General features: G+C 33.9%; 1 protein-coding gene and 1 long non-coding RNA gene across 6 annotated transcripts; one reads left to right on the plus strand and one right to left on the minus strand.

The window, feature by feature from the left end:
- Positions 1-1,952: 1,952 nt before the first annotated feature.
- Positions 1,953-19,697, plus strand: LOC107004820 (putative 1-phosphatidylinositol-3-phosphate 5-kinase FAB1D). Of its 5 annotated transcripts, none has more exons than XM_015203188.2 (13): positions 1,953-2,161; positions 4,640-4,875; positions 4,960-4,993; positions 5,124-5,696; positions 10,530-10,680; positions 10,772-11,107; positions 12,904-13,737; positions 13,984-14,315; positions 14,703-14,829; positions 14,957-15,109; positions 16,832-18,445; positions 18,562-18,828; positions 18,902-19,697. In XM_015203188.2, exons 2-13 carry the CDS (start codon positions 4,722-4,724, stop codon positions 19,310-19,312), a joined length of 4,986 nt encoding a protein of 1,661 aa, XP_015058674.1. In that variant the 5' UTR covers positions 1,953-2,161; positions 4,640-4,721; the 3' UTR covers positions 19,313-19,697. The 5 variants fall into 5 exon arrangements, with proteins under 5 accessions (XP_015058674.1, XP_027768687.1, XP_015058673.1 ...); XM_027912886.1 differs by having other exon boundaries at positions 4,647-4,875; XM_015203187.2 differs by having other exon boundaries at positions 1,953-2,151.
- Positions 6,232-20,369, minus strand: LOC114074848. The gene is made up of 2 exons (XR_003575150.1): positions 20,164-20,369; positions 6,232-6,375 (listed from the first exon to the last, which is right to left on the minus strand). It is a non-coding gene; the product is annotated as an uncharacterized LOC114074848 (long non-coding RNA).
- Positions 20,370-20,590: the final 221 nt, after the last annotated feature.

A 20,590-nucleotide genomic window follows, 5' to 3' on the forward strand; every position in this document is an offset into this window, starting at 1 on the left:
ATTTTAAATTATTAAAATTAAATTAAATATAATATATATTTATCAGTTTAATTGTTATTGATTTTAGTTTGATTATTATTATACATAAAAATAAAATAAAACATAAAAACGGATTTATTCAAGAAGAAGACAAACAAAAGACAACAAGTCAGTCAAAAGAAAAATAGTTAGAATCATAGCATTATAGATTTGATTTTTGTTTCAAATAAATTTTTACTAAATCATGAATAATGTGAAATGATTTAATATAAGTGAATGTAATTTGTTTTGAAAAATCTCGTGTATTAGTTGTATGTCACGAGTTTAAATATGATACCAAATAAATATTTAACATTTTAATTTAAATAAATAAAGATTAAAGAGTGGTCCATTACCTTTGAAATTTTTTGAATTATCAAAAATAATTAGTTAAGAACAATTTCTTATATATTTAAAAAAGAAGTTTAGGTGCAAAAGGCAAAATATATTTGTGAAAAAGAAAAGTTCTCTTATAATCCCTTATGAATTGAACATAAAAAATAATTATTTAAAAAAGTTTTTGCCTCTATTATGAAATACTATAGATGCAAAAGCTGTCAATAATTTTACATAATTTATTGCTTCATCGTAGGTATCAAAATATTTCATAATTCATAGACCTATAACTAAGATCGTTCACAGATATATTTGAATAAGTTATTACTTAAAGTTAAAATTAAATTAATTTAAATAATTTTTAAATTAGTTTAATTTTTTAATTATTAAAATTAAATTTAGTATAATATATATTTATCAGTTTGGCTGTTATTGATTTTGTTTCAATTATTATTATACATAAAAATTAAAAATAATTTAAAAGAAGAAGAAAAACAGTAGACAACAAGTCAAAAATAGCTGAAATTGTCTTCAACTATTTATTGATTGTGCGTATATGTAAAAACGATTTAATATTAGTAAATATAACTTAATTTTGGAAAGAAAAATCTTATATGTTAGATATATTTCACGAATTTAAACAGGAGACCAAATAAATATTTTAACATTTAAATTTAAATAAATAAAGATTAAAGAGTAGCCCATTACTTTTGAAATCTTTTCAATTATTAAAAATAGTTAGTTAAGAGAGAGAAAGAAGTTTTTGGGCAAAAGGCGAAATATATTTATGCAATTTTTTTTTCTTATGATCACTTATAAATTGAATTTAAAAAATAATTATTAGAAAAGTTTAAATGTAAAATAATTTTTGATAAATAATATATATTTCCTTCGTTTATTTTTATTTATCATGTTGCCAGTGGCGGATCAAGAATTTCTTAGTTATAAATGCTTAACTATTTGTAATTTGAAGTTGATACCAAAATGGGTGATGCTCAATTTACATAGTTGTACAAATTACTAGGTTTCTTTTATAAATAATAGTATTGACTCCAAATATAATAAGAATGTGCATTCGCATGTTGCGTTTTTCGAAAGTAAATTTAATTAATTTTTGAAATTAAATTCGATTACATTAATTCGATATTTTAAATAAAAAAATCAAATATTATATGTAAAGTACTATAAGTTGCAATTTTTGCATATCAATATATTGAAAAATACTTCTTAAAATATTAATTAAAGTTATAATTTGATTCTAAAAATACAAATCATGACAAATAATGATGGACGGAGGGGGCAAAAGCTGTCAATAATTTTACAAAATCTCCTAGAAAGCCAATCAAATCATTTCACATATCCATATGTACTATGAAAATAAAAGATCTTTTTTTTAAAAAAAAATGTATTTATTAATCTTTTTGCCTCTTGAATTTTTTGAAAAATTTGAAAAATTTGAAAATCTTAAAAATAACAACTAGGACAACAAACAATATTATAATTTTTTGAAACTTTGGTATTATGTCACCTCCATAGACCATACTATAGCAAAAGAAAATTGCACACAAAGTGGGTCCCACTTAAACCAAAAAAAGATTGTTTTCCAACATTTTCATTCTTGTCTTCCTTAATTCATTTACATGTCCTTTCTCTCTCTCTCTCCTAAATTTTCTAGCAAGATTTTCCATTTTTTGGATACCCAATTGGGAATTATTAACTCGGTTTTTAGCTGGAGGATTGATTTTAAGATATGCTTCTGATTCATTTGGAGGGTATCATAATTTGCTTCTTTTTACTGTAAGTTGATGTAAAGTTCAAATCTTTTTCTTTCTTTTTTGCTGATTGTTTAATCTTTATTGTTTTTTTGGAAGTTTGTAATCTTGTTATTAGGATCTTTATTTTTTTTTTTGGTCTTTTTAAAGGATGGTTTTAAAGATTTCTCATGTTGATTAGATTGGAATTTTCCTTTTTGTGTTTTTATGAATTTTTAATTTTAGGCTATGGCATTGCAAGTTTCGGATTTCTATGATGTTTGTGAGTTGTTTGAATAATCGAAATTGGGTACAAGTTTGGCTACATAGAAATTAATCTGTATTTGTTTCGTATAGCCGACCATAACTTTGTTTGGGACTGAGGCGTAGTAGTTCTTGTTGTTGGTTCATAGTAGAGTAGTAAGTTCTTAAATCTAGAAGATTTAATTGGAGTACTTTTATGATAAATAAAGAAGAATTGTCTTTTTCCTTTTATTCTATGAAGTGACAAACTAGTTCTGTCAATCAGTGATCTATGAACAAGTGTTGATTTATGAAAATCCCGCATTAGTTTTATCTTTTTTATGTTTTTTAGCTCTTTATGGGAGGCTGTCCATGTGCCCTGTGCTACTTGGTCAGAGACTAAGCTAGTGATACTTTCGGTTACTGGACTTACGCCATCTAGGATGCAGGATTTGGGCTGATTCACATTTATATGATTGGGTAGTACAAATGTTTTCTTTTGAACTTTCTTCATGTGTATTGTTTTGCGGCAATTTTTTCTTAATCTATCTGGTCTATCTTAGTCAAGGAAATATTTGTCTTTTTTTTGGGATGAAGGGAAAAAATTGTCTTTCTTGTAATGTGAGAATGTTTTAGTCTTTCTTTCTTTTTCTTTTGAGGCGTTTCGGATGTCAAATCCTGATTTATTTTCGTGCTCTTTAATTCATGGATATTATTATAGAGGTTTGTGCCAAAGGACAGAAATGGTTACGGTAACTGATCTCCTACTTATCATGGAAAAAAAGGAATTGAAGAAGAATATAACTGTTTTCCTGTTTGAGGCTAATGGACATTGTTGTGAGATACAATCTGTCATGTTACAATGTTTTGTTTCTGTCAATTCATTATTTTTATGTCATACGTATATATCACTGTATTACATTTGTGAATGTATTCTTGTTTCTTAGTGGTTATATTTTTTTAGGACAACTTTAACTGCCAAGTTTGTTTGGTTTTGGACAGCTTAATGTCTCGTAATTTCCCATAAATGGTTCTACTTTTTCAATTCAACTTTCTGGAATTCTAAATTGCTTTTTCATAAGCTGTCTACTGATGCCTATTTAGCATTTGAAACTTAGCCTCTAAAGTACCCTCTCCGACCCATATCTTCATTTTGCAAAATCTGTTTGTTGCAATGCCCATTAACGTAGTAGATCTTTTAGCCCCTTATCGTGGTGGAGGAAAAATCGGACTATTCTGGAGAGGTAAAACAGTATTCATTATGGAATTTGGCAATTGCAACCGATTAATTACCCCACCACAGATCTTCTGCAACTTTTACTTATAACACAATTTAGAAAAGTTAGAAGGTTCTGGAATAACTCCATATAGAGTGTCAAAAACATATATGATAATGGTTTTATTGATCATCTTAAGTTCAAATATGATTGTAATTTAACATGAAACTAGTTCAATACTTGGCAATTGGTCAGTTGAAAAGGATGCTTGCCCATTACAAGCATGTGCTAACAATGTAGAAATAAACCTTTTCTTTATTTTTCTAATGAAACTTGAAGAAAAGAGAACACAAGTGATAAAATAATAGTGGTAATAAGTTGCAGAAGGGAGCGTAGTAATGGATGATATGTGACCAGTGAGGAGGTGCGCAAGCTTTTATACGTGACGGGAAAGAAACCATGCGATAATGTTTCATTCATGGTGGGTGGATACACATGGTGAAATATGGGATGTGGGACGTTCTCCATGCACTTACTATCATGTATAACCATATGGGGAAGCAGGATTTGAAGTTTACGGATGCAAGGTTCTAGCCCTTTATAAGTTATTGTGCTCTTAAGTAATAATTTGTACCTATTAAATGGATTTCTTAAGACAAATACATGAGTTTGAACCAAATTACTTGGTTTGGCTGATCTCGTACCTTGGTCTCTGCCTCCTCCCTGTTTATAGCACCCAAGTGGTATTTAGAAATTACCATCACCAAAAAAAAATTATTTCTAACTCTCACAAGTTTTTCTTCAGTATGTTTCTGCTCTATACTTTAAAAGCAAGGTCATTCAAAGGTGCATTTTTTCTCGTTAACTGGTAAATTCATAGAGATAGCTTCTTAAAGAACTACATATTTGGTTATCGAAATAATGCCAACATGAAGTCATTAAGCTTTTCTGATAGACTTGGTCGTCTTCATATGAAAGATTTAGGTTGCTGCATCATATAAATCTTTGTTGTTGAGAGGATGGCTCTTTTTGTTTGTTTAAGTTGCTCACGTTGTTTTTCTCGGCTGTTGTAAGTTAGCAGGCTTAAGATCTTCCTTGCATCCAATATAATTTGTGTCAATACTGTGGTGCTCAATCAACAAAGTCTAGTGGAAGCATGGAGAAGCTGGAAAGTGGAAATTCCTCTAAGTTTAATGACAGGGATTCTGTACAATTGCGCCAATTATGTCGCGAAATGCCAGATAATTCAATTTTGATGATCAATCCAGCTGCTTCATTACCAAGCCTAAACAGCTCTGGCTCATGTTGCAGTATGCTCTGCTTTCTTTATCATATACTTTGACATATTAGTTACATTTACCATGCCCCTTAAGCCCTGTTCTGTGACCTTTCAGGTGACTTTTCTGTTGATGCAAATTCAGATGTGAGGTTAGTTGTAATTAGTTATATCAATGTTCTTCTTAGGTGGAGGGTTAAATAAAGCCGCTAATTGTTCTGGTTTGAATAATGTAAAATCCAACTTATTTAGACTTGGTTCCCCTTTTGGCTTTATTATCAGGGTGTATGTTGATGAATGTAGTACAGACAGCAGTCAAGAGGATTTTAGTTCTGCTATAGGAAGGGATGCAGAACAAACGAGAACTGGTAACTCTGAGGAACCCAATGATAGTAGAAATGAAAGATATGACAACGATGAGGCTGGAACCTCTTGTAATGATGAATTTGATGCCCAGTTCTGGTTTCCCCCACAACCAGAAGACGATGATGATGATATTGAGGACAGTGTGGCTAATTATGATGACGACGAATGTGTTGATGGCCAGAAATGGGGTAGTCCAGCTTCGTTAATCAGCTTTGGTGAAGAAGACTTTGGTAGTTATAAGCTTAAAGAGGAACGGCGAAAGGCATTACAAGAAGTAATGAACATGAAGCTTAAGGCCTTTGTTAGTGGCCACCTTAAATCTTTTGGTGTTGCCGCTTCGGTGAAAGAAGGTGATAATTGGGTTGATATAATCACTTCCTTGTCATGGGAGGCTGCTTCTTTTGTGAAGCCTGATTCTACGGAAGGAAAGATGAATCCAATTGAATATGTGAAGATAAAATGCATTTCAACTGGTTCTCGCAGCCAAAGGTATCACTCTAACCACCATTTCCTCAACTCTGTTGTATTTCTCCATTTCTCATTCATTCACAATTCTAGGCATACTAGATATTAGGTAATGTATATTCAGCAATTTTACTTTTTATGTGGTGTTTCCTCTGCCATGCTTTCATAATGTCCACTATTGCCAATTAAACTCTGTTTTGAAATTCTGCAATTAGAGGATCAAAGGCATTGTAGCAATTCGACTTCGAGAGGGTTTCTGAATAGTCTGGACTTAGCCTAAAACAGGGGATAGTTTGAATTGATTTAGTGTGTTTGGTCTTTGAACCAAATTTATTCTGTAATCATGACTTAGTTTGAAAATAACACCTTTTTGAATTGCTAGTTTGAAAATAACACCTTTTTGAATTGCTCGACACCATTTGTTTGCGGAAAAAGAGTTCGCTTTAGGAGGTTCATGTGGCTAACAAAAGATGTTAGACAGACGTTGTATTCCATATCAACTAATCTTATCCAATTTAAGTTAATTTTCCAAGTTTTAGTCAAGGCATTCACGCAAAAGTGAAAGTAAGGATTAACTGTTACAATCATATTGAATGAATGGAGGAGAATTGAACTTTAACTAATAATTACAAAAGGGTGTTTTGATTTTTATAACTTTCAGGTAACTCTAATAATCCTATTCATTAAAAGTTGAAACTTGAACCTGCAATTATACAAAATTAGTCTAATTATCCTTTGAATTAAAATAGTCAGATTCAAATGTGAAAAAGATTAGATATCATTCATCTGAATCATGCACATAATTACATTTCAATGATAGACAGTTCAATTTCTATCCAAAACTTCAACTAAGTATTTTTAGCATTTCCTTAGACTCAAGTTGGCCTTGTTGACTAAGTGGGATTCCTCACAATTAATTATGTTTTGGGCCTATGTTTTATTTAACTCTTTCATCAGATTGGATGTGACACATCCAGCGCTCTAACCTATATGCTTTCCTAAAGATGAGATCACAAGTGATTAACATTGTGTCCTGTGTTTTTGAACCATCAGGCATAAGCCTTGTCGGCGCAGTCAAACCTAAAGCTAAAGTCTAAACCAATTAGCTTTTACTTAAGTTTGTAATTCTCTTGAATGTTTTTTGTATCAGAAACTCAAAGTTCCTTCATTTCTAGTTTCCTTGATTAAGTGAGAAGCCTGAGGTTCGCCTACCAAGGTTCTTTAATATTCCCAATTGAGTTTTCAAGCTGAACTCAACTGGTTTTTAGTTAACTGCATGATCAGTCCAAAGATCAGCCCACCCGGCCCAGCTCAACAGTTCACAACCGTAAGCAGTATTCTAACAGATCTGGGTTAGCCATAAATTTTTTTTATTAATTTTATTAGGTACTAAAAAATTATAAAAGAACAAAAAAAGAAAGTAAAATTAGGGCCCGTTTGGCCATGCGATATGGAATCATGATATGGTATCATGATATAGAATCATGAGATGAAATCGAAGTTTTGTTTGGACATGCGATATGGAATTTTGGTGCTGTATATTCTCATAAACATAAAAATTTCATAAGTTCTAAAACTATTAAAATAGTCCCAATTATTTGTTCAATCTTATCAAATAAATTAAAAATTATAAAATCTCATAATAAATTATTACAAAGCTATTTGTTCTCCACTTAAGTAATTGTTTCATTCTAATTTTCAACCTAACTTTCACTTCTCATCAATATATTTAAGTAAAAATGAATCACGTTTCACGGGCTCTTCAAGATTTTATTACTCAACAATCGTGAAGTGTGAGTTAAAGTTGGTGAGAAGAATAAATTTTATGTCGGTGAGAATAATAAATTTTAAAAAGTAATGATGTTATTATAAATTTTATTTACATGTGAAATAAATGGTTAGTAGATATAAATGCGGGGTTGTTCTAACAAAATATAAATTTGTGGTTCAATTTTTGTATAAAAATATCTCAAATCATGATTCCCATATGATTCCATATCATGATTTTTGGAGAATATGGAATTACATCTAATGAAATGGAATCATGAGGTGGAATCAGCGTAAAATTGCATGTCCAAACACTAATTCCATCTCACAATACCATACCGTGATATAGTATCGCATGGCCAAACGCCTACTTAGTAATAATTGGGTGGGTTGGGTTATGACCCACTTTTTGGCCCATTTCAAACCAAAATATTTCAGCTCGAGTAACCCTACGGGGTGGCCCAGTGGTTTGAGCTTGGGACTTCCATGTTGGAGGTTTCAAGTTCGAAATCCCTTGCCAGCGAAAGCAAGGGGTTTGCCTTTTGGTTCGAGTTCGGGTTACCTCTCTTATGTGGTTTGCGAGCTAGGAGCAGGGGTTTTACCTTGTGCGCACCCAAAAGGTAGCTACTGCCGGTATCCCTTGTCATAAAAAATATAATATTTCAGCTCAAGTAACTTTTGGGTGGGTCAATAACGTGTCCATTTTGACCCGCCAAATGCAACCCAACCCACCCATTTGACCCCTAGTTTTGTACAAATTGGATACTAGCATGCATTGGGTAATGTAAATACACTGGAGTCAGGAATACATTTATCCAGAGTAGGTTACAATAAAGCAGGAAAGGGAAGAATCAGACATGTTTAATATGGACACGATATAGCAGCATCCGAGGGGCATAGGTAAATGTGCTATCCTTCAAGGATGACATGAAGGAGTGAGGGGACATGAGGAGTTCCTGCATGAATTCCAATTTCATTAGTATTTGGCTGAGTATAGTTACGCCTAAGGCTGGGCGCCCGACCGGGTTGTACCGGTACCGTTCGTATCCGGTAGTATTCGAGACAAAATGGGATACATTGAACCGGTATTTGAAACGGGATAGTATCATGATTTGATACCGATTCATCCCGATTCCGGTCCGGTCCATGAAAATGGATTGGTTATTTTTATTTGTCATTGTTTTACACTTTTTTTTGAGAATGATAACTTATTGTTTTATACTTTTATTAGCATTTCTTTTTTGTTTATTTAATTTTTTATAATTACAAACTTAATTCATCAGCTTCAAATAAAATAAACCTAAAAACTTTAAAATTTATAAATTTAACAATTTACAAACTTAAGTTATTTAAATTACAAGTTACAAGTTTTAACTTATAACATATAACTTGTAAACTTCAAAACATTCAAATATTGAAAACTTATAACATAAAGTCAAAAACTACTTTTTGGAAAAACTTTATTGAAGTTAATTTACAAACTTATTAGTAAAAATTTAAAAAAATTATCTATAAAATAAACGTAAATAAAATTACAAATAAACATTATATTTTCAAAACTTAAATAAACTTAATAAAATAAAAAAAACATTTATATTTTCGTAATTCAAAATAACTCAAAAAACTATTATTTTTTGAAATAGCTATATGTGCCTCCCGTTTATCCAATCCTCGTCCCATTCTGGTTCTATCCCGGTATATAGTGGACGGGACGAAGCCGAGTTTCCCTCCCGATAATTCCGGTTTGGTTCATCCTGTTACCGGTCAACAACCCGGTCAAACCATTCCGGTGCGGTCCAGTGCCCAGTCTTAGACTTACGCCCATTATATGGGATGTGTGCGAAGGCAAATGTTAACTTTCTCATCCACAGTACTTCCAGGAAGCAAGAACTTCATTCATCGTTGTAGATCAACTCTTAATTTGATAGCCATAATTAGTTTTGTGTAATCAAATGATCCAAGTTTAATACCTCTCTAATTTTCTGGATTCTACCAAACTGGGCATGGACCTTAGCTTTTGTTTTACGCCTTGGATTAAGTCATTTTCTTGGCCTTTACACTGACATAGCCTTTTCCAGTTTGGCTACCTTCTTACCTTTGTTTTCTCTTCTTGTTTGGGTTTTTTCTTTATTTTGTTCTGCTTTGGTCTTCTTGTTTTGATTCTGTTACCTTCTTTTTAGATTATCTTTTGTTTTTTCTTCTACTTTTTTGAATAACCACAAGTCTACAACAGCAAGAGGAAAAATGATGCATTTAATGATATGATGATAATAATAATGTCACAACTTTAATAAAGATAATAGCAACAACAACATACCCAGTGTAATCCACAAGTGGGTCTATGGAATAACAATATAAAATAAAATAACAAAAGAAAGGAAAATTATAGTAAAAGATAAAATACGAGGAGTGTGATAAGATAGCCAAACAAAATAAAAGGAGATCGCTGATAGGAGCGCACAGATTTGGTGTCTAATCTACATCTTTGAGTAATTCTTTCAATTTTAGTTATTTCGTCAATCACAAAAAAATTGTCTCCTCAGTTGAATGGCCTGAAGAAGTTTGAATTGGGAACCTCTTCTTTACCCACCATTCGTTACATTTTGAGTGATAGTTCTTCTTCAAAAGTCATAATTCTTGTAAGGTCTTAGGGCCTTTTTGGATTGGCTTTTGGCTTATGACTTATAAGCTAAAAGGCATAAGTTATGATTTCTAACTTATGGCTCTTCGCTTGGCTTATTTTTGTTATTTGGGCTTTCAAATAAGTGCTTATAAGCACTTTTTAACTTTACCCAAACACTTCAAAACTGTTTAAAATCTATTTTGGCTTAAAAGCACCTAAATAAGTCAATCCAAACGGGCATTTACACTTATCAATTATCGACTAGTATGTTTGTAACCCTTTTTTTGTTCTTGCAAGTCTTGTAGCCATATCAAACAGTAGCTTTAAGTCTAATTCAGGGTCGACTCGGTGTATAACATGCAGTCTGGTTATAAAATTTACAACTTATGTGCTTGTTCAGACTATGGCTCTGGGATGGATGGACCACTAAATTCTCCAGGCTTACCGGATATCTTTGTGTTTTGTAGTCGTTTTGTCAGAGGCTTGGTCTTTAAAAAGCATGCTGCGCACAAACACATGCCAACCAAGTACGATAAACCTAGGTTGCTGTTGATCGAGGGTGCACTAGGGCTCTCCAGAAAAAGTGAGTTGTCATCATTTCAGGAGTCTGTGCAACAGGTAAACAACAAATCCGCGGGTGTGTCACTTACCAAAATGAGCACATTCTTTGACTAGTGATTGTCTGTTTTTGTTTTGTTTATGATAACAGGAGAAAGATAGTGTGAAATCTATCCTCGATATGATAGAAAGGTACCAACCAAATGTAGTTTTAGTGGAGAATGCTGTTTCTCGTGATATACAGGAGTCTATTTTGAAGAAAGGAGTCACCTTAGTCTTTGATATGAAACAACATCGCTTGGAGAAAGTTGCACGTTGCACAGGTTCATTGTCTGCTGATATATTGGTTAGCCAAAAGCTCAGGCAGTGTGACTCCTTTCATTTCGAAAAGTTTGTAGAAGAACATTCTGCTTCTGGAGATGCTGGGAAAAAGCCTAGCAAAACATTGATGTTTATTGAGGGCTGTCCTACTCGTCTGGGATGTACAGTGAGTGTATTTGCTTATTGTCTGTTTCTTCATTGATGTTATCTAATGTGTTACTGATAGTCGGTTCATGCGACAAACTGTTAGGTTGCTCATGAACAATATAAGTTGGAATAAGATTTATCTTTCTCCAGTGCCCTACAAAAAGTATAAGATATTGCATTGTGGACCTTTCAGATCTTCGCTCTGCTGTGCTTATTAGCCATATTATAAAATTCCTTGTTACAGCTATCTTGAGATTGATGACATGGCATAACTTATCAAAAATAAGGATTGATCACATGTCATGTACAAGATAGGCACAGAGCTTGTGTAACCAAAATATTGGTTTATCATAATAAGCTTGTGTAACTAGAATAATTGGTTATCATCAATGTCTTAAAACAGATTGCTTTTATATGATTAGAGTTCATTTTGAAGGAGGTGGTTATGCACTGATAACCAAGAATTCTGAATTTCACTTTGGAGCTGTGACTCTTCGAAAAATTAAAGACAGTTTGTTACATCATTGTACATTTTAATAGCAACACTTTGTCCACATAAACATTCAACAATTGCTGAAGCTGTTACACTTACAAGTCCCCGTTTGATGCCAGACTTTGAGTGATGTTTTCCTTTCCTCTATGTTTTGTTGAGTAAAACTCCAAACTATTTCTTAATTTACGAATTTTTAGAAGATTTTGAAATTATAACACTGCTTGTGAAGTTAAATTCTTAACTAAGTGATTTTGCTATCGTATATGGAGTTACCTTTTTCTGGTTCTGCCTGTATGACTAACCCATACGAGCATCAATGACAACGATAAATGGCTCAACGAGCAATTGGACAAAATTCTGCTGAATTAGTATATTCACGTCCCATGGATTGTCTACTCGGTGTTTCCTTATCCTCAGTATTTTAGAAGGCTGTTTTGGGACTCACCCGTGGCTCACCCCGGGAGGGGCACCGGCAAAACACCTCGAGGATCACATGTGGAGCTTAGTTCTGTGAGGCTTACACCCTAAACACGCCTAACGCCCAATGCTCGGGTGTCCCCCTGACAATTCTTACACAAGTTATATGTCAAATTCCTTAGTCAACAGTATTGATCCTCATAATTCCTTAATAGATGAATGATGCTTAGTAGTTTTTATCATCTATAGAAATAAGAAAATTGAGTATACCTCAAATAACAAGTCATAGTATTGCCTATTTACTATTTTAGAACGCCGTGAGGGTGCTTATCACTTAACATTTCTGTTTTAAAATACATAGCCAAATGTTAAATATTCATTTGTCATTGCTCTTCATGTTTTTGTCCTATGTGATTATCATATTTCATTATTTGAAAATATTTTGCCTTTATTCATGAAGGAGTGATGTATCAATTATAATAGTAATAGTTGATTGATTATTTCTTTTAAGGAGGTAAATTGCATGGTATAATAGTAATATATTTTGAGAAATTCTGATTCTTTATTGTTTAAAAGTTAAGATTTTAGAGTTGATTTGCATCTCGTAATAGCTTTTGTATCACTGCGTTATTTCCACTTGTACAGTGTTGTTACTTGTTAGAAGTTTTGTTTTCTGAGTTTCTTTAATCATGTTTTAAAATTATAAATGTATTTTTTTTTTATAATTTTTGTGTTATTGTACTATTTTACTATATTAAAAATTAAAGATCAATGGGGCTTATGCCTCACCCCGTGCTAAGTAAAATGCTCCGCACGCCCCCACAATTTACAACAGTGCTTGTCCCTTCTCCACTACATCTGGAGGTATTTAGTTGTTCTCCACTGAATGTTAATTTTTTGTGCAGATTTTGTTAATGGGATCGAACAGTGATGAATTGAAGAAGATTAAACATGTAGTCAAAGATGCGATCATCGTGGCGTACAATTTAATCCTAGAGACTTCGTTCCTTCTGGATCAAAAAGCAATGTTCTCAACTCTACCTCTTAGCCAGGAGGTGAATCTAACACTTGGTAACGAAACACCATCTGTTAGTGATGGGCAAGGAATTATCTCTAACACTGAGGAGCATGTCGGTGAAATAAGTTCATCTGGTACAGTTGATATTCCAATATCCAATGGCTTCCATGAAGAAATAAGTCATAAGTTAGACGCAGAAAGCGAATCTCTACAATATGAGCCATACAACCCAGTCGTTCTCTCTGGATTATCATCTATCTCATCCTCTGTCAGAAGGATTATGGGGAATAAATTTCCTCTCTTCTCCACCTCTCATCAATCCATGTCCTCGTATTTCAGTCTTAACGGAACCACGAAAGATGATCAGGTGCAAGCTGATGTTCAAGTTTCTAATATGCCTGATTTAATACACAGTGAGGCAGAACAAAAGACAAGTTTTGATGGCGTGAAGGCCCCTGAAAAGGAACAACATCATACCCCACTTGTGAGCCAGGTAGAATCTTTGGAATTAGAGGGATCTGGTGAACAGCTTGAAGACCAAGAACATATGAAGGATAATGTGGCATCGTTGTTGGATTCTGAGAGTATTTTGGTTCTGATGTCCTGTCGAAATGCTTCAAAAGGGATTATGTGTAAGCATAGTCGTTTTTCTCGGATCAAGTTCTATCAAGATTTTGATATTCCCCTTGAAAAGTTTTTGCAGGATAATTTGCTAAACCAGGTGCATATACTCAAATTTCTCCACTTGAAACTCTTTCTTTGCGTTAAGGTCCTTTCAGTTAAATTCACCAAATCTATTAGAATGATATCACTCATTTGCAGAGTACATCATTTGATGTGGCTTTACTAATCTAAATGTATCCGTTAGAATTTACTAATCTAAATGTACATTTTTTTGTTGCATCAATTGTGTCTTTTCAATACCTGGCAACATTTGCTTGTGTTTTTAAGAAGCTCTGTTGTGCAGAAGGAGTGCAAGACGTGTGGTGAATCCCCTGAAGCTCACATTTTTCATTATGCGCATCACAACAAGCTCCTTACGATTCAAGTCCGTTGTCTTCCCATGGACAAGGGCTTGCGAGGTGAACATGAAGGCAAACTTTGGATGTGGAGTCGTTGCTGTAAATGCAAATCCCAGAATGGAAGCTCATCTTCCACTAAAAGAGTGTTAATATCTACTGGCTCCCGTGGGTTTTCTTTTGGAAAATTTTTGGAGCTTAGTTTCTCAAATCCCTCTTTCTTTAGTGGACTGTCTGCATGTGGTCACTCCTTTGATAAGGATTTCCTCTACTTCTTTGGGTATGAACGCGTAGCATAGTTCTATTTTCAGTTCTTGTGAAGTAGTTTGTAATTTTACTACATTTGTATCCAGTGGCTACTACCCATCGGCAGCTGCTCTTTCTGTACCACTTTTTCCCTTTGACATGGCAACATTACTTGTTGTGTTAATCATCAAGGCTGTTTCCTATGAGTTAAATAGCCATGCTGGGGCATGAGAGGATGTATATTATATTCTCTCTCCTCTCTGAAGACTGGATACAGCCTCTCTACCTCCAAGAGGTAGGGGTAAGGCCTGCATAGACTCTACCCTCCCCAGATTCCACTTTGTGGGATTTCACTGGGTATGTTTTTGTTGTTGTGTCCGTCCTCTCTTAAGATATTCATGTCGTCTGTAAACGCGTGCAGATTAGGGCGAATGGTTGCAATGTTCAAGTACTCTACTGTTACTACTTATTCGGTGTTTCTTCCTCCCAAGAAGCTGGAATTTAGTAGTTCCATCAAAGGAGAATTTCTTATGCAGGAGTTCAATGATGTATGTGCTCTTACAAGTGTTCCATTTTGTTTTTATGTACCCATGCTTTTATATATTCGGCCGTACATGTACTCTGCATGTGGTATTGTTCATGTTGACCTAGGATTTCTTTTGTTGCTTACACCAGGTGTATTTGAAAGGGATTATGATGTTTGTTGATTTAGAAAAAGCTCTGAAGGCAGTAGAGTCTCATGTTGGAACAGTGCTAAATCTTCAAGGATCAGTTATAAAATTTTCTGAAATTGAAAACATGTTGAAGGAAGAGAGATCTCAGTTTGAGGTTAGTTCCTTTTTGTTACCTTCTAGGACTACTTGTTTGTATGAACCATGTTGGATTGAGGCATTGTTGTAGTGGTATGAGGTATCTAAGAGGGATCTCAGCATGAACTTATTTCCTTTTCTGCTACTGTTTTAGATTACACGTTCTGATAGGATTTAACTTGACCAGCCATGGTGGATTTATCCATCATAATTGAGTAAATAGAATTTGGAGACATTATGTTTTTCTCAACAATGGTGGATTTGTGTGTCATCATTGTGACTATGTTCCCCTGGGATGTTTGTCACATAGTATAATTAGTTTCCTAGCTTTCTCGCAAGAGTTTGTTCACTTTTTTATGTTGACAATTTTGATATTGATGTTGATGCAATGTGTAGGATGTGTTAGGGTACACTAATGTTCATGTATTCTCAAATATGTAAACATGCTAGTAACAAGCAGAGGCGAACCCAGGAGTTGAAGATAAGGGGGGCACCACTAAGAGTGGCCTCAAGGGTAAGGTTAGCAAAGCGCCCTGCTTAGGCCTCCAAAATTTTGAGGTCCCAAAAAATTTTAATAGTGAATTTATTATTTTATTTCACTTTAACCAATATTAAACATTATAATTACAAAAATTTAAAAAATTAAAAGAAGAACAATCAACTTTTTATCAAGAATATTTTAGAATTTTGAATAAATAACTCAAACCATCTCGAATATGAGCCTTTAAACCATGCCTTACAAATCTACGCATTTTTCGTTCCGAATCTAGTTTGAGGATATTCATTATCATTAATATCCGGTTGACAAGGCCCTTGTTGAATATAGTGTCTTCTAACTTCATCTCGTATTATTGGGCTATATTTATCAATGGATATTCTTTCTCCAAGATCCGGTTTAATTGATTGCCAATCAAACTCATCTATAAAACGCGAAGAATTGTCTCTAAAACTAGCACTTGGTTGAGAAAAATTATGTTTCATAAAAAATCTACCCATTTCAAATCACAAGAATCGACAACAAATTCTTACAAAAAAAAATGCTTGTAAAGAAGAGCTTACCAATTTATGCGAGATAATTGGGGTAGGGCTTCAATTATGATGTGAAGAATACTTGTAAGTTGTAGATTTTCTAGCAGTCTTATATTTTATTAATTTTTAAAAAAGGTTACTTGTAAAGAAAAAACTGATTTTAAAGTTAAAAAAAGAAGCCTTTCACGGGATTCGAACTCGTGTGGTCGCTGTTTGAAATGGCGACTTTGACCAGTGTGCCCAGGTGCTATAAGGGTACACAACTAAATATATTATCGTTTTTATCAACTACCTATACGTATATGTACAACATTTTTTAAAAAAAGTTACGTGCACCCGGGTCCGCCTCTGGTAATAAGAGTAGTTATGTTGTTGATTTTTTTGGTGCAGTGCATTTAGGATATGGAGTCTAGAATTATCAAATTGATATCGAATTCATAAATAATAGATCAATATATGAATTTTAGAGAGAGAAGCACTTGTTTTGTGCTTTCCCTTCAAGCGCAGCTCAAGTACTACATGAGCAATGTGAATTGCTTGTATTATGCCTTGCTTCAAGGGCAACTCAAGTGTGTCTTAAACAGCAGTTAGCTGAATATTTTGTGTGTTTTCCTCATTGTGCTGCTCTTAGGTTTTTGATTCAGACATTTAAAGTAGCTATATCTAAACCCCTTTTTCTTTGTCTCATATATTTATGTGGACTCAATATCAGGTTGACGTACAAAATGTTATCGAAGATGGGATTCAGGATGTCATGGTATATAAACATTTAAGTTTGAATAGAATGCGACTAGATCTTCTGCTTGAGTCGTGTGTGTGGGATCGTCGTCTTCATTCGTTGCTATCTTCTTATTATATGGATGGTTCGTTGCTATCTTCTTATTATATGGATGGTGATTCCAAAGCCATTAACCCAAAGCAATCAACACTGCCAGATATTGAACCTATTAGCCAGAAGGAGAAACTAGGAAAGTACAGTGGTGAAAGAGATGCTAATGGGGCAGAAGCAAATCTGGGAGGTGGTGACGAAGCTTTGGAAGATTGTCATGATATCAATATTGAGTTCGCTGCGGATTCTTCTGCAGAGGAAAACAATGGGACAGAAGCTATTAAAGAACATTTGGACCGTAATTGTGATTTGAAATTGAATTTGGTATCTACCGAAGCAAATGGTTCTCTGATTGTTGAAATCCCTGTCGAAGCTAGTGTTGGTGGATTTAGAGAACAAAATGGATCACTGAATTTGTCTGCTTTTACTGAAGTTATTGAGTTATCAACTGCAGCAAAAACAACTGGAAATGGATCATCCATCGAGGATCCTGCAGGGAAATTTGAATGCTTACACTCTGGTGATGAAAATAATCTACAATCCAATCTTCCTTCACCTACACATTTGCAGTTGGAAAATCCAAGTGTTTCTAGCACTAATGGGAGGAGTGCCAGTGATTCTATGGACCCTCAAAGGAGTAAATCCATTGCCTCAATATTGTCCAATATTGAGAATGATAAGGGGTGGTGGGCTCCATTTCCCGAAATTCGGCATAAATACATGAAGGATCTGCAGAGAGGTTACCTGCCAAAATTAGGATACATCACAACCCATGCTGTAGAAACTACAGCTTATAAACTTGCTATTGATGAGGGTGCAAGGGTGCACATTCCCCTTGGAAATGACAAGTACATTGTGTCTGATTATGAAGATGAATTTTCTAGCATCATCGCTTGCGCTTTAGCATCGCTGAAGGATTTACCAATTGTGGGTGAAGATCTTAGAGATGTTGGAAGAAAAGATAGAGTAATTGATGATAAGGCACATGAAAGTTCTCAAGGCATAATGAGATTATTCTCGCTGGCTCCTCATTTCTCTTCAAGTAGCTCTTTAGATCTAGAAGGGATCCAGTCTACCCAAGTTTCAGAACAAACACGTTCATCGAGTATGAATGGGTTAGATATGTTAAATTCTTTGGTTTCTTTTTCAACTCTTCATCCTGAAGTCTCTATGGGTTCTGGGAAATTGCCTGGGAAGCGTAAATACTCAGTTATATGTCTCTATGCTAGCGAGTTCTCTCATTTGCGAGGTCGATGTTGCCCATCTGAAGTTGATTATATTGCTTCACTAAGTAGGTGTAAGAAATGGGATGCTAAAGGTGGGAAAAGTAAATCCTTGTTTGCCAAAACTCTTGATGACCGTCTAATCATCAAGGAAATACAGAGAATCGAATTTGAATCGTTCTTGAAGTTTGGTCCTAATTATTTTGAGTACATGGAACAGTGCTACGAGAAGGGAAATCAGACCTGCCTTGCAAAAGTTCTTGGCATTTATCAGGTTTATTAATTAACTATAAACTTCATTTCTGCCTATTAGCATAGAACTGATTTAAAATTTCCCAACACAGTACACATGGTCTTTTGGACTTTGGTCTCAGTATTTGTAAATTGCAGGTCATTGTAAGGCCAGCAAAAAGTGGGAAAGAGACGAGACATGATCTCATGGTGATGGAGAATCTTTCATTTGGAAGAAATATTACTAGGCAGTATGATCTAAAAGGAGCTCTGCATGCTCGATTTAATTCAGCTGGCAGTTCTGACGGAGATGTTCTTTTGGACCAAAATTTTGTGAATGACATGAAAATCTCTCCTTTGTATGTTGGCACGAGATCAAAGAGGAACTTGCAGCGAGCTGTATGGAACGACTGTGGTTTCCTCAATGTAAGTTTTGCATAAACTCCTAATGATGAATTTATGGCTTAGTTTCTAAACTGGTACATTTTCTGAACAACAGTCGGTCAATGTGATGGACTACTCCTTACTTGTTGGAGTAGATACTCAGCGCCGTGAACTTGTTTGTGGCATAATTGACTATCTCAGGCAGTATACTTGGGATAAGCAAATTGAGAATTGGGTCAAATCCTCGCTTGTGGTTCCCAAGAATCAGCTTCCTACTGTTCTCTCTCCGAGGGAGTATAAAAAGAGATTTAGAAAGTTTATCGACACACATTTCTTAAGTGTTCCAGAAAATTGGTGCTCTCAAAGACCTTCAAATCCTTGCATACTTTGTGGCACAGCAGGTACTAACGCACCCCCTGAGTCGAAATATGAAAATGCCAACTCTAAAGGTCAAGAGGAGCACAGACATGAGTCCTCTGGCACTCAATCAACTGCTCATGGAAACCAAAATGATATTTCTGCCTGAGTTCTTGTTTTTTTAACCTTCCTTCTTGGTGGTTCATTTGTTTTCCCTATATAGTATCTAGTCATTAATTTGTGTAAATAGCTGCTCGGACCCCCGTTGTCCAAGCACCTATATATATATATATATACACACACACATACACCCCCTTTCTCTTTTCTGCGATTTTTTATAGCAACTTTATGGGGATAGTTTCATTCTTTTAAGGCCATTTTAGGTTTGAATATATCAAGTCTATTGTTTAAAAATTGTAAAAAAAAGCTCTTTCTGGTGCAGTTAACAGCTGCTCAAGCTTTTCTAGTATTTGCTGTAAGATGTTATTCATATAGTGGTATTAATACATTGCTCTCTTTTGTTGAGACACTAAAGTTTCAATACTTCCTCTCTAGGGTTATTCCTTCAAATAACCTTGTTTGAATGGTCATTAACTGTTGTATTGTTTGTTGTTGTATTGTTTGTTTAGATACCGTCTTTGTTCTGATTGTTATTTAAATTTTATTGTATTGTATCGTTTAGATCCGTCGTTAGGTAATGAAGAAAAGTGTCATTTTTAGCGACCGACTTGGTATAATTGTGTTATTACCTTAATATTTTCTTTTCGTTTTGTCTTTCACTTATTATTAATAATCTTATTGTTATCATTTATCCTACAATTTCATTGTAAGAGAGCCAAAGCAAAACATTGTAAAAGCACTATGAGTATGAGATAATACTTGATAGAAAACCTTTATGTAACACAGATAAATCATAACTAGCATCACAAACATATAATTGTGTATGAATGTAAACCACATATGCATACATTGATATATAAAAAAAAATTCTAAATTTTATAAGAGGAAAGGAATACATACCTTTCTTTATGTATGGTTGATCATGAAATCAAGTTTTTCCTTACTTTTTTTTATCTCTAATTGAAGGGTAATTCATTGTAAACTTTGCCTTGTAATGAGAAATCAATAATGAAATAACCCATTTTCTGTTTAATATATAAAGTTAAAACACAGAAAATAGATTAGAAGAGAGATTTGCTGTTAAAAGATGAAAATTGTGTTCTTTTTTTTTATTGGAAAAAGACTTTTGATTTTCACGGATTTCCTATTATTCAGATCAGTCTCCATTCTTTCCCAACTACTTTATTTTATTTTTTTCAAAATTATTTTCCTTTAATATATTTTTCACCTTCTATTTATTTATTACTTTTTCACAAATGTAAACTTTGCCTGTGTGTGTTAAGGGATATGTATCTTCCATATACACGTATACTACTCAACCATAAAT

The sequence above is a fragment of the Solanum pennellii genome, chromosome 11 (assembly GCF_001406875.1).
Source record: "Solanum pennellii chromosome 11, SPENNV200".
Classification (NCBI taxonomy): domain Eukaryota; kingdom Viridiplantae; phylum Streptophyta; class Magnoliopsida; order Solanales; family Solanaceae; genus Solanum; species Solanum pennellii.

What these genes read in the sequence shown, in the direction of transcription:
- LOC107004820 (XM_015203188.2), top strand. Translation starts at nt 4,722, where the DNA reads ATGGAGAAGCTGGAAAGTGGAAATTCCTCTAAGTTTAATGACAGGGAT. An exon ending in CAGCTCTGGCTCATGTTGCA is followed by an intron (nt 4,876 to 4,959) that starts GTATGCTCTGCT and finishes GTGACCTTTCAG; the next exon opens with GTGACTTTTCTGTTGATGCA. An exon ending in TTCAGGAGTCTGTGCAACAG is followed by an intron (nt 10,681 to 10,771) that starts GTAAACAACAAA and finishes TTATGATAACAG; the next exon opens with GAGAAAGATAGTGTGAAATC.